Source organism: Vipera ursinii, assembly GCF_947247035.1.
Source record: "Vipera ursinii genome assembly, chromosome: 15".
NCBI classification, from domain to species: Eukaryota; Metazoa; Chordata; class Lepidosauria; order Squamata; family Viperidae; genus Vipera; species Vipera ursinii.
In genome coordinates this window covers 5,378,272-5,391,056 of record NC_139528.1, presented here as the reverse complement: position 1 = coordinate 5,391,056, position 12,785 = coordinate 5,378,272, and the positions used below count along the sequence as shown (strand labels likewise).

Below are 12,785 nucleotides of genomic sequence, written 5' to 3'. Positions count from 1 at the left end.
GGTCACCCAATAGCAATTTGCATTCGCTTAATGACTGTGTGATTCACTTAGCGACCGTGGCAAAAACGGTTGTGAAATCAGTTCCAGTCACGTGGCGACTCATTTAAAGGCCACACTTTCTGATTCTGTTGCCAACTCTAGCGATAAGTCAAGGACTACCTCTGTTTCGAAGCAACAGTGCCAAGTCTCCATCCATCCCTATTCTTCACAGGAATGGGGAGGGGAAGGAAGTGGGGGAGGGAGGGGGCTTCCACTACAGGGCCCGGAGACTTTCAGATGCCACCACTTAGTGGCTGAGCTCACCCAACATGACCAATCTTGAATGTAGGATAATAAATTGCAAGGCTTAATTAGGACAGTTATGGGATCGATCTATTTTACTGAGTTTCACTTTCTGCCGGAATACAAAATATTCAGATGGATTGGGTTGATGTAACATATGAAGTCATGCTGACACACACAAAAAACCCAGCCACGGTTAAAAGTAAGCATTGCTGTATTTTATGAATGCAGCCATTAAGTTTTCACCCTCCTCTTGATGCATTGTAAGTTGCCCAGAGTCGCCTCTAGGCAAGATGGGCAGCATACAAGTCAAAGATAGATGATAGATAGATAGATAGATAGATAGATAGATAGATAGATAGATAGATAGATAGGTGGAGGGAGAGAGAGAGGGAGAGAGAGAGAGAGAGAGATGGGTGGATAGATAGATAGATAGATAGATAGATAGATAGATAGATGGATGGATGGATGGATGGATGGATGGATGGATGGATGGATGGATAGATAGATAGATAGATAGATAGATACATGATGGATGACCAACAGACAGTTCACCAATGTATACGTGGGTAAGAGGTGTGCGGCATATGTTTAAAATAATAAACAGATCGTCAATATACTGTACATGTGGTAAGGGTGGGTGGGTGTACATATATGTTTCTGTGTGTTTGTAAATGGAATTTCTATATCTGAGACAGAAAGACCTGCACATGGATTTGAGAACAGGCAAAACTATACAATATCACCAAGAGAGTAAAAGGATTGAAATGGAAATGGGCTGGTCACATAACGAGAACAACTAATGGCAAGTGGGCCAAGGCAGTCGTAAAATGGATCCCACTTTTAGAATAGAATAGAGCTGGAAGGGACCCTGAAGGTCTTCTAGTCCAGCCCCCTGCTCAAGCAGGAGAACTTTGATCAAAAGCGTCCACGAAAAGAGACCTAAAATAAGATGGAGCAATGACATCAGGAAGGGTTGCGGGCCCAACTGGCAAAAGGACCGTACTGGTGGGAAATATGCGGAAGAGGCCTTCATCCTGCAGTGGATAGACAATGGTTAAAATGACGATATCTGGGAGGGGAGCAGAAATGGCCTCACTTGATGTTGGCATGTAGCTCTTCCAACCATAGAATCCTATGGCTAGAAAGGGACCTTGGAGGTCTTCTAGTCCAATTCCCTGCCCAAGGCAAGAGTTGGCATACTATCCTGGACAAACGGCTGTCCAATCTTTTCTTGAAAACCTCCAGCCACGCCATCAACCTCAAGCATTACAGTCACAGGTTCAACCTCTTAACATCATCTGTTCCCGAGATTAGAGTTATCCAATTCTACACTGATTCAAGACAAGTTGGCGCAGAAATTCCAAGCCCTCGGGGGATTAGAATTCGTAGTCATCCAACAGGTAAATGACTTTTTTCTTTTTTTATTTATTTGTATCCCCTCTTTTTATTATTTTTAGAAATAACTCAAGGCGGTGAATGCAACATACCTTCCTCCTATTTTCCCCACAACAAAAACCCTGTGATATGGGTTGAGTTAAGAGAGTGTGACTGGCCCAAAGTCACCCAGCCAACTTTCACGGCTAAGGGGGGGGGGGGAACTAGAACTTCCCGTCTCCTTGCGATTGGCCCAAAGTCACCCAGCGGCTTTCATGCCTAAGGCGCGACGTAGAACTCTCCTGTTTTCTAGCCTGGTCAAACCACTAGAGCAAAACTAGCTTATTTCATCAGTCAGCAATTCAGGACGGTCAAAAAGAGAGGAATTGTTTTTTTTATAGGTAGCTGGGAGTTCAAAGTCACCAGATCTGGTAGAATGGCCACTGGTTTAAGATAAAAGTTTTCTTTAAGCTTGGCCCTTGTCTCATTTCAAAGGCACACCCGTTTAGTCCTCCTGACCATGAGGCCGAAGGGATTTGCTACGGCATGCTGGTTTTTTTCCATTTCCCAGTCTAGCTCAGAAGTCTTTTAAAAAGCTCCCACACATTCACAGAGGTCAGCCATTGTTCTTCATGCAGGTATATTAGACGTTTAGAACAGGTCAGAAACAGGAAAGCAGCAAGTGAGAACAAACTCAGGTCTCCGGGGCTCTTTTTGAGTTTTTCTAAAAGTCGTGGTGAAACCGGTTGAAACAGGATTCCACTTGGACCACGGCTCTGATTCACCAAAATTCTTCAGATGTTCTCACCCCAAAGATTTCTCCTTCTCTTTGCACCTACTGCTTGCTTCGCACCTACTACTTGGCCCTTGGGTTAAAGCCTTCCTTAATTTTGCGTAGCGCCTGGGAATTTATATGCACTTTGTACAGGTAATCCTCGACTTACAACACTTCATTTACTGCTAAGCTTGTAAGCCGCCCTGAGTCTTCGGAGAAGGGCGGGATATAAATGGAATTAAAATAAATAAATAAATAAAATTTAGTGACTCTTCCAAGTTACAACAGCACTGCAAAAAGTGGCTCACGGCCATTGTTCTACAACCACTGCAGCATTCCCCCATGGGTCACGTGATCAAAAATTCGGCTGCTTGACGACTGACTCATATTCGTGACGGCTGCAGAGTCTCAAGGTCACGTGATCACCTTTTGCAACCTTCTGACGAGCGAAGTCCATGGGGAAGCCAGATTCGCTGAACAGCCGTGCGACTACCTTAACAAACTGCAGTGGTTCACTTAACAACCGTGGCAAGGAAAGTCGTAAAATGGGGCAAAACTGACTTAACAAATGTCTCAGCTCACGACCCGACATTTTGGGCTCAATTATGGCGGTAGGTTGAGGAGTACCTGTATACACGTATCCAACAATTATAAATATAGAAACAGATTGAAAATTAAGAAAATTAAAACATATACTAAAACATGGCTTTAGAGAGCGTTTTCTTTAGGAGGAAGAGAGAGAAGAATTCAAGTGTCTTAATACAGGCTACGGGATGTTCACATTTGGAGAGATCTATAATCAAATAAGGCCAACTATTGCTGGTTTTAAGGGTGCTGGGTGTTGCCATCTCTCCCTTTAATGACTTCCTGTCTTCTTTCAACACCTTCAGTTGTTTTTCCAAGGCAACTCAAATAATTTAAATGGATTTTCTTTTTTTAAAAAATGTGCATATTTATATGGCCGCCCATTTTAAGTACATAACTCCAGCCAATTAACCAAACTACCGTATATACTTGAGTATAAGCCGACTCGAGTATAAGCCGAGACCCCCAATTTCACCCCCAAAAACTGGAAAAAGTTGGTGACTTGAGTATAAGCCGATCCGCCGTTCTGCAAGCCTCCGCCGCCGCCGGCTGCTTCGTTCCGCAGCGGAAAGAAGCAGGCAGGCTGCTTCGTTCCGCAGCGGAAAGAAGCAGGCAGGCAAGGCACGGAGATCCCGAGACCTGCCGACGTTTGGGGAGGTTTGGGGAGGTGCGCGCGCACCTCCCCAAACCTCCCCAAACTTCGGCAGGTCTCCGGACGGCGGCTGCTTGGGAGAGGTGCGCGCAATCCCGGAAGCACCAAAGCCTCGGCCGCGCACAAGTCCTCGGTAAGTTTTTTTTGTTGACTGGAGTATAAGCCGAAGTGGAATTTTTCAGCCCAAAAAGTGGGCTGAAAAATTCGGCTTATACTCAAGTATATACGGTAGTTCACCTGGGGGGGGGGGAAGAAACATATTAAATCCCTACAAACAAAACAAAAGTTCTAGTTGGAAATGAGCCAAATAAAAGCACTGCACAACAAAGTCACAACGCCAACGCGGGTAACTTCTCGACTTACAAGCGCAATCAAAATTTCTGTTGCTAAGCAAGGCAGTTGTTAAGTGGGTTGTGCCTAATTTGACAACCTTTTTTTTTTTTTGCCAGGGTTACGTGAACCTTTGGAGAATAGATGGACCCGCCTCTTTTTCCTGGCAACCCCTCAAATATTGGAAGACTACTATCATGTCACCCTTAGTCCTTTTTTTCACTAGACATGGAGTCAACACAGTCAGGGATGACGTCTATGGAAATTCTCAGTCATCCAGATTATGGTTGTGCTTTTTCTGGATGCAACTGGAAAAAAAGTCGAGGTACTCCCCAACCATCCAGTTAGAGCTGAAGAAGCTTCTTGGATGAGAAACGAAATGTCTTTAAAAAAAAACACCAGGAAAAATCCAGTGGCCTCCTGAGAAAAAGCACCTTCGGGACAGTCGGAGACGTCCCTCTTGAAATCTGCGTAATTTTCTACGCGCTTCTAACATGTTCAAGTCTGCTTCAGCATCTTCTATTTCCTCGCCTCCCCCGCCACACCAGCCAAAAAATAAAATAAAAAAAAATAAAATCCAGCCACCAGGACAGAAGCACCTGCCAAGCTGCCAGGCAGGGTGTAGGTCGCCGCCTGCCAAGAGGGAAACTGGAAATTCTGCCTCGTTTGGGCTAGAACAGGCTGTTACCCTCCCGGCTGCAAAGAGAGCCAAAGCATGGGATTCTGGGTAACAGGTGTTCGGCTTTCCCAGCTAGGTGGGTGGTGGCTGCGGCTGGCTTGGAGACGAGGAAAGAGAGACGTGGCAAGCCATGAGAAAAACCACCCGGCCTTTTCGAAGCTCGGCCTGATCTGGGCAGGCTGGCACTGCCCCTGCTAGAATTCCTAAGCAGCGTGGCACTGTTGACGCTGGAAGTGGGTACCATTGTAAATACACGCTCGTTGCCAAGGGCCTGGATTTTGAGCAGACGACAGCAGGGTCACAAACACGAGGACTGGGGATCTAATTTTTTTTTCCCCCAGTGCAATTCTAATTTCAAACGGTTGCCAAACGAATGGCTGTTAAGTCAAGGTCCATCTCTACCTGGTTTCAGATGGCTGAAGGAGATGGACAGGTCACACGGTTGGATTAAATGGGGAAGTCAACGAGAGGAGCTTCTGGATTTTAAAGTGAGGAGATGGAAACAAACAGGTTCCATGCTTGGTGATTTACTAAAACATACAAGGAACGGCTCCTGGAATTGGGTAGGTCTAGTTTAATGAAGAGAAGGATGAGGGGGGACATGATAGCAGCCTTCCAATATCTCAGGGGCTGCCCCAAAGAGGAGGGGGTCAACTTATTCTCCAAAGCACCCCAAGGCAGGACAAGAAGCAACGGATGGAAACTAGTCAAGGAGAGAAGCAACCTAGAACTAAGGAGAAATTTCCTGAAAGTTAGAACAATTCACCAGTGGAACGACCTGCCTCCAGAAGCTGTGAATGCTCCAACACTGGAAGTTTTTAAGAAGAGACCGGACAGCCATTTGTCCGAAATGGTATAGGGTTTCCTGGCTGATCAGAGAGTTGGACTAGATGACCTCCAAGGTCCTTTCCAACTTTATTATTATTATTATAAAAAAACTTTTATTCATAAAACATGAAACTCAGTCAACTGAACACTCAAATTGACTGGCACTAATGGTTGACACGGGTTGTTGCCAGCATCCTAGGTATCAACCAGGTATCTCCTTAAAATGTGAGATGTTCCGAGTAGCGCAGTTTTTTTGTAGTTTTGCTGGAGTTATTGCAGGACGCTGCAATTTCTAGATGTATTTTGCAAAGTTTTTGGACATGGTTCCCAGTGCCCCGATGACAATGGGTGTCACTGTTACGCGTTTCATCCATAATCACGCAGTTTCGATGGCCAGGTTGCGGTATTTCATAATTTTTTCCAGTTCTTTTTCTTCGACTCTGGCATCTCCTGGTACAGCGATATCAATTATCTGTACACTTCGGTTCTCTACAACTGCGATATCTGGCGTGTTGTGTTCCAATTATTACTACTATTATTACTACTATTATTACTACTATTATTGCTACTACTACTACTACTATTATTATTATTATTACTACTACTACTACTACTACTATTATTATTATTTACAAACCATACCCCCAAATCAAGAAACTGCCAAAGAGACAACAGTAAACAGCCCAACCAAAGCATCTCTAAGACCAGCCCCACCAATGGCTGTTGGGACAAGCCATTAAAACAGGGGTCCCTAACTCCCGGTCTGTGGAAACGACGAGCATGCAGGAAAACAGGCCGCGCAAACAAGCGAAGCCCCATACGTGGGATGGAGGCAGCACATGAAACGCCGCCCGTGGAAAAACCTCTCTCCATGGAACTGGCCCCTGGTGCCCAAAAGGTTGGGAGCCGCTGCATCCAAATATAAACTGACAGAAAACTGCACTCTTTACTAGCACTGATGTTACCTAGCTTGGGGAACAAAATGTCTGCAAAACAAGCAAGCGCAGGGATCTTCTTAAATGTCTTGGACAACAGACGGATGAGCAGATTGGACACCAAATCCATAAAAATGTCCTCCCTCCACCAAACCGGGGAAAAAATGTTAATTTTTTTTCTTTTTTAGTTACAATTGTCAGGCTTTTTTTTCTTCCCAGTCTTGGGAGGTGGCTGCTTCGGTTTCCTCCACCCCCCCGCCCCTCGCGACACTCACCAGCTGCTCCCCCGAGAGCACTTCCAGAAGGCGCAGCAACATGCGTCCGTCTCGCAGGTCGCTGTACAGATCACTGATGCGGCAGGTGACCCGGGCCAGGTGAGAGTTGACCCATTTGGTGAAGGTCTTCTTCTGTACCGCTTCTCGTTCGTCTGCAAAGAGAAAGCCAGTGGTTTGACGAACGTGGACTCACAAACCGCAATTGGATGCTTCCCCGGGAGCTGTCGGCGAGGAAGGGCGAGCGTTTCGTACTTTTCTGCGACTGGCAAGCAAGGGCCTATTTTCGATCTAAAAGCCAGTGGCTAAAAGCTGCTTTAATTATCACGGAAAGATTGGCCACAAAGGAAGCACCAGCATACAGGGTTGTCGTGTTTTTTTTTAAAAAAACGCACGTGCAGCTTTTGAGATGGAGCCACAGATACATCCACAGGGGATGCAGAAAAAGCCAAGGTGGAAGGCTGCAACCTGCAATCGAAAGCCTGCAGCTTTATCACAGGCCGACAAAGGAGCTTAGAGTTGAAATGAGGAGGTCCTTGGTGGTCTCTTGAGCTTGGTTGTTTTCTTGCAGAGGTCACATCATCGGCGCAAACCCCACTCCCTTCTGGCACTGACGGTGTTACTTATGTTGGGTATTTGGGTAATGTGGGATATTATCCAACATCTGTTAAGATGTTTGGGTAATGAAACATCTGTAAGAAAACAACCAAGGACAGAGAGCACTAAAGACCACTCGCTTTATTGTGCGTTCTGTACATGCGGCAGGTGTAACAAAAGGAAGAGCCATGATTATATAATTTATTTGATTTTTATCCCACCTTCATTACTTTACAAGTAACTGAAGGTGGCAAAACATAACCTTCCTCTTCCTCTTTTCCCCCAGAACAACAACCCTGTGAGGTGGGTTGGCCTGAGAGTGTGACGTTGGCCCAGAGTCCCCCAACTGGTTTTCGTGCCTAAGACGGGACTAGAATTCGTTGTCTCCTGGCGATTTGCCCAAAGTCAGCCAATCAGCTTTCATTTCGCGATTTATTTATTTATTTATTTATTTATTTATTTATTGCATTTATATACCGCCCTTTCCCTGAGGACTCAGGGCGGTTTACAGGGAGTTAAAAGAACAGCAATACAAAAGTTAAAAACCAATTTAAAACAAATTAAACTAACCCTGTGCAATTATGACTGGTCCTCACATTTATCACCATCGCAGCATCCCCACAGGCCCATATTAACGAAGGTTGCAGCATCCTGGGATCACGTGATCGACGTTTCCGACCTTCCCAACCAATTTCCAACCGGCCAAGTCAAAGGGGGAAGCTGGATTTGCTCAGTGTCAACAATGGCAAAAAGAACTTTCGCAAAAAAGGTTGTAAAGTCGGATGCAACTCATTTAACAACAGTCTTGCTTAGAAATGGACTGCCAACTGTGGTTGCAAATCGAGACTATACCGGTACTGTGGTTACGACGTGTTGATCACCAGCACATTTACGATGTGTTTAATATAAACACATCATAATATAGAACCACTACTATTCCTGCCAATAGACTGGTCAACCATTTGATTGGGATGGTATAATGTCTCCTGCATTAAAAAGGGGGTTGGTCTACAAGACCTCTGAGGTACCTTCCAGCCCTATAATTCTATGTTCTATCTATAAAATGGACTGTTATTATTCCTGTTCTCTACCAAGTTCCCCTGTCCCCAGTGCTTTGCCTCCCCGCTGCCACAGCTTGTTCACACTTCCATGGGTACCAGCGGAGATAAGAGTAACAAGAAATCGCTGGATGCTCTGCTCTCTTCTTTAGATTGGGCAGCGAGGAAATACAGGTAGTCCTCAACTTACGACTTCAATTGAGCACCAAAGTTCTGTTGCTAAGTGAAACATGTGTTAAGTGAGTTTTGCCCCCATTTGGCCACCTGGCTTTCCACAGTTCTGAAGTGAATGGCTGCAGGGTTAAGCTAGCTGTTAAGTGAACCTGGCTCCCCCACTGATTTGGCTTGTCAGAATGCCACAAAAGGAGATCACGTGACCCTGGGACACCATCATAAATATCAAGTCAATTGCCAAGCATCTGAATGTGGATCAGGTGACCCCGGGGAGGGGAGGGGGGGAATGCTGCAGCCGTCGTGTGCAAAACGGTCAAGTCGCTTTTTTCTGGTGCCGTCGTAACTTCAAATGGTCAGTAAACAAACTATTGGAAGTTGAGGACTACCTGCACAATAAGACGAAGATGAAGAGATGGGAAAGATCAGGGAACTCACATTAAGTGGCAGCCCCTGCTGAATTGGGATAGGAAAGAAGGGGTTTCATTTATTTGTATGTATTTCAAGGACTTGAAACTTTTAAAAATAAAGGTGCTTTGACATGGAGACAGTTAACTTGCAGCCAGCACCTGTTCTAAGGTAACAAGAGAAGGGAAAGCCAGGCAGCCGTTGTTTGAAAGATTTTTTTTTCTTAATTAAAATGGCTGCATTCTCTAATCGTGGCATTAATCATAATCATGCTAATCTCTTGATTTTTATACTGCAAGGTAGCTTCCTAAGCCATTCCTGACTGCCATTTATGTTTTTTACTGTTTCTATGCTGTGCTTTTTAAATTGCTGTTTTCATCTTTGAAAAGCTTAACTGATAATTACAGAACGCTGTAATCCAAGAGAAAAAACTGTTTTCAGACAGGTGTTGTATAATCCAGAGGTGTTGTATTATGCATGCTACCTTTTGCCCTAAATTAAAAGCAGGCAATCAATTAATGTTTACATAAAGAGACAGTATTATTATTATTAAAAAAAAAGAACTCGATTACAGTTAAAACCTCTAGCTCACAATTGTTCATAAAATCAAGGAGGAAAAGGAAGAAAAGATAAAGGGAATTTAGTTGCAATCCTATTTAAATTATGATGTGAAGCCCAAATCAGATCAGGTATCTTACACCCACATCGGATCAAAAATACTTACAACCACAACTGGAATCGGAACTTCTCTTCTTAAGCAAGGCGGTTAAGTGAGTCACAGTTGATTTTTATGACCTTTTTTTTTTTTGCCATGGCTGTTAAGTGAATCACGGCACTTAAACAAATCAGGAAGTCATTGAACAAACTCTGGTTTCCCCCCATCGACTTTGCTTGTCAGAAGGCTGCAAAAGGGGGTCACAAATGCGAGTCAGTTGCCAAGCCTCTGAAGTTTGATCGCATGACCACAGTGAGGCTGCAACGGTCGTTAAATGTGAAAAATGGTCATAAATCGCTTTTTTTCAGTCTCGTTGTAACTTTCGAACTGGCCACTAAACAAATTATTGCAAGCTCAGGACTATCTCTGCAATTTAGAGACTGCTTTGATTAGTTACTTCTACTGGCTGAAAGTCCTAAAGCCAAGCCATTTATTTATTTTATTTATTTTAATTCCATTTATATCCCGCCCTTCTCCGAAGACTCAGGGCGGCTTACAAGCTTAGCAGTAGCATGCACACTGAGTTGCTCGTTCGTTGGCAGGTCACTGCACTAGGGGATGGAAAAGCAAATATTAAAAACGAGCCTTTCCCATTAACAGGGCACAGGACCATATGTCTTTTGTTTGCATGTTCCTTCCAGTTTCTCAGAAAGCATCCTTTGCACTTGGATAATATGCAAATCGACCAGCATCAATGAGTAGGTTGAAGGGGAGATCGTCAAATAGCGGGTTGACAAGGCAGAATGATTCAGCTGCCTAGGCAAGTCTCTTAACTTCTTATCAAAGAAATCTTCTGCATTACTTGTTAAAATGCCACAGAGTTCTCCCGCTTGCTAGGTGCCAGGTAATACTAAGTCTCATTGTCCCAGGTGACTGTCAAGCTGAGGTCTCGTCTAGCTAAACCGCTTTGATCTTAATTTGATTGTTCACAGCTTCAACAAGACAGTCCACAGTTTGAATCACGACTTTGCCATGAAATTTACAAGGTGGCTTGGATGCCCTCAGCCCCCACTTCTCCAATCTACAATTTTTTTAAAAAAAGGGGGGGGGAATCATTCCCTTACAGAAGATGGTTGTCCTCACAACGATTCGGTCTGTAATACAAAGGATAAGCTTTCAACACATGAAAAGGCTACATAGAAGCTGACCATTAATATTTACAAATGAAGCTGGCAACAGATGGTTGCTAAAAGAAACTCAAGATTATTTGATTGCCTTGACTTACAACCATTCATTTAGTGACGGGAGTTACAAAGGCACTTGAAAAAGTGATTTGCAACCAATCATCCGCACTTATGACCGGTGCAGTATCCCTGTGTTCAGCTGACTGCAATTCAGGCGCTTGGCAACCAGCAGGCATTTATGATGGCTGCCTTGTCCGGAGGTCATTATTTAGTTTTTGTAAGCGGCCCACAGTCACTCAGAGGGAGTGGGCAGCTGTAGAAATGCTCTGACATAAAAAAATAAATAAATTGCCATCTGCAACCTTGCCAGCTGGCTTCGGACAAGCAAAGCCAATTACGACAGCCAGCAGGAGGTCACAAGTCATGGTCACGTGTCTCGTTTAATGACCGTGGCAAAAAAAATTGTAAAATTGTGATGCTTCACTTAATGACCACACTGCTTAACAATGAATTTTCTGGTCACAACTGTGGCCATAAACTGGGGACTATATTTGCCCTCTTTCCCCCATAGCAGCAATGAGCTGCATTTGGAGAAAGAGGATCACCAAGCAGCTATATGATGAGAGGCCCTCCCAATGTTACTGAACTACAACTCCCAGCATCCCTCACTGTTGGCTAGGGCTGCTGGGTATTATTAATATACACCTGGAAGTTATGCAACCATGTCGTTCTGCAACCAGGGTGTTCCTTGAAACCTCTGCAGAGACAGGAGATTTTTAGCCCCCTAAAGCAGTGGCCCTCATCACTGAACACCAGAAATAGAGGGAGACATTTCAGTGTATTTTTACCGTGCTGGCTGGGGAAATCTGGGAGTTGGAGTCCACACATCTTAAAATTACCAAGGTTTGGAAACCCTGATATAAATTTGGCACTCCCCCCACCCTTTAAAAAAAACACAGCAAGTATGGCTGGCTGGAGAATTCTGGGAGATGAAGTGCACAGGTCTTCACGTTGCCAAGTTTCGACACACACACACACACGTTCTAAAGCACTCTGCTCTCCTACTACCCTGTAACCATATATCCTTGCCAAAAGAGCCATCCTGGTTAGACTTGGGCTAAAGCCATCCCGTCAACTCACTCTGGATCGATCCTGGTTAAGTAGAAAACGCACACGCACACGTTGTGGCTTTCCACCACAGCCGGCATTTGTCCTGCAACCCCAGCTGCTGCGCCTCCCAACCTCTCTGTGTTGTGCACCCAACGTGCAAGGAAGAATCAACCGTGGTGGGGGGGGGGGCGAGGGCTCAGCTTTGAGGTTGAGTCACTCGGACATGTCAGGACAGGGCTGGGCTGGGCTGGGTGGAAAACTTCCATCTCCATGTGCTTTGCAGAGAAGGGGAAAGAAAGGTCACCCCCCGCCCCCTGACCTGGACCCCACTGGTCTGGAAAAAGCCAAATGGCCCTTCTGCTCAGCATCTCACAGATTAGCCAGCTGTCTGGAAGAGAGAGAGAGAGAGAGGCCTGTCTGCCAGCGCCATTTAAAAAAAAAAAGAGGTTAAATAACTTTGGTGATCTACGACCCACACCGGAGGGTGATTTTTCATTCTGAAACGCGAGCGAGGAAGGTGCCTCCTCGCTTCCAGAACAGTCCCTATTCTAAAAAAAAAAAAAATCCTTTGCACCCAACCGTTTGCTGCTGAACCCCACCGTTACAAGCGCCCGCCTTGGGAATTTCGTCCCCAGGCTTCACATGTCGCACTGGGTTAGGTTATAATACAGTCTGGATGCTTGAGAAAGGGAGAGAAATCAGTCTGGCTTTGATCCTACTGGGGGAACCAGACCGTCTTCTCCAATCAGATGAGAGGTTAGAAGACAGAACGACGGAGTCTGAAGGGATCTTGAGGTCTTCTAGACCAGCCCCCTCATCAAGCAGGAGACCCTGTAGTAATATTATTATTACAAATGGCCATCCAATCTCTTCTTTAAAAAACAAAC

General features: G+C 44.9%; 1 protein-coding gene across 1 annotated transcript in view; it reads right to left on the bottom strand.

Moving 5' to 3' along the window:
• SPTBN2 (spectrin beta, non-erythrocytic 2) overlaps positions 1 to 12,785 on the bottom strand; it is a 66,812-nt gene that overhangs the window by 50,292 nt on the left and 3,735 nt on the right. Inside the window, 1 exon segment of the mRNA XM_083374334.1 lies at positions 6,719 to 6,870. Within this exon segment, the coding sequence (XP_083230460.1) occupies positions 6,719 to 6,870 (152 nt within the window).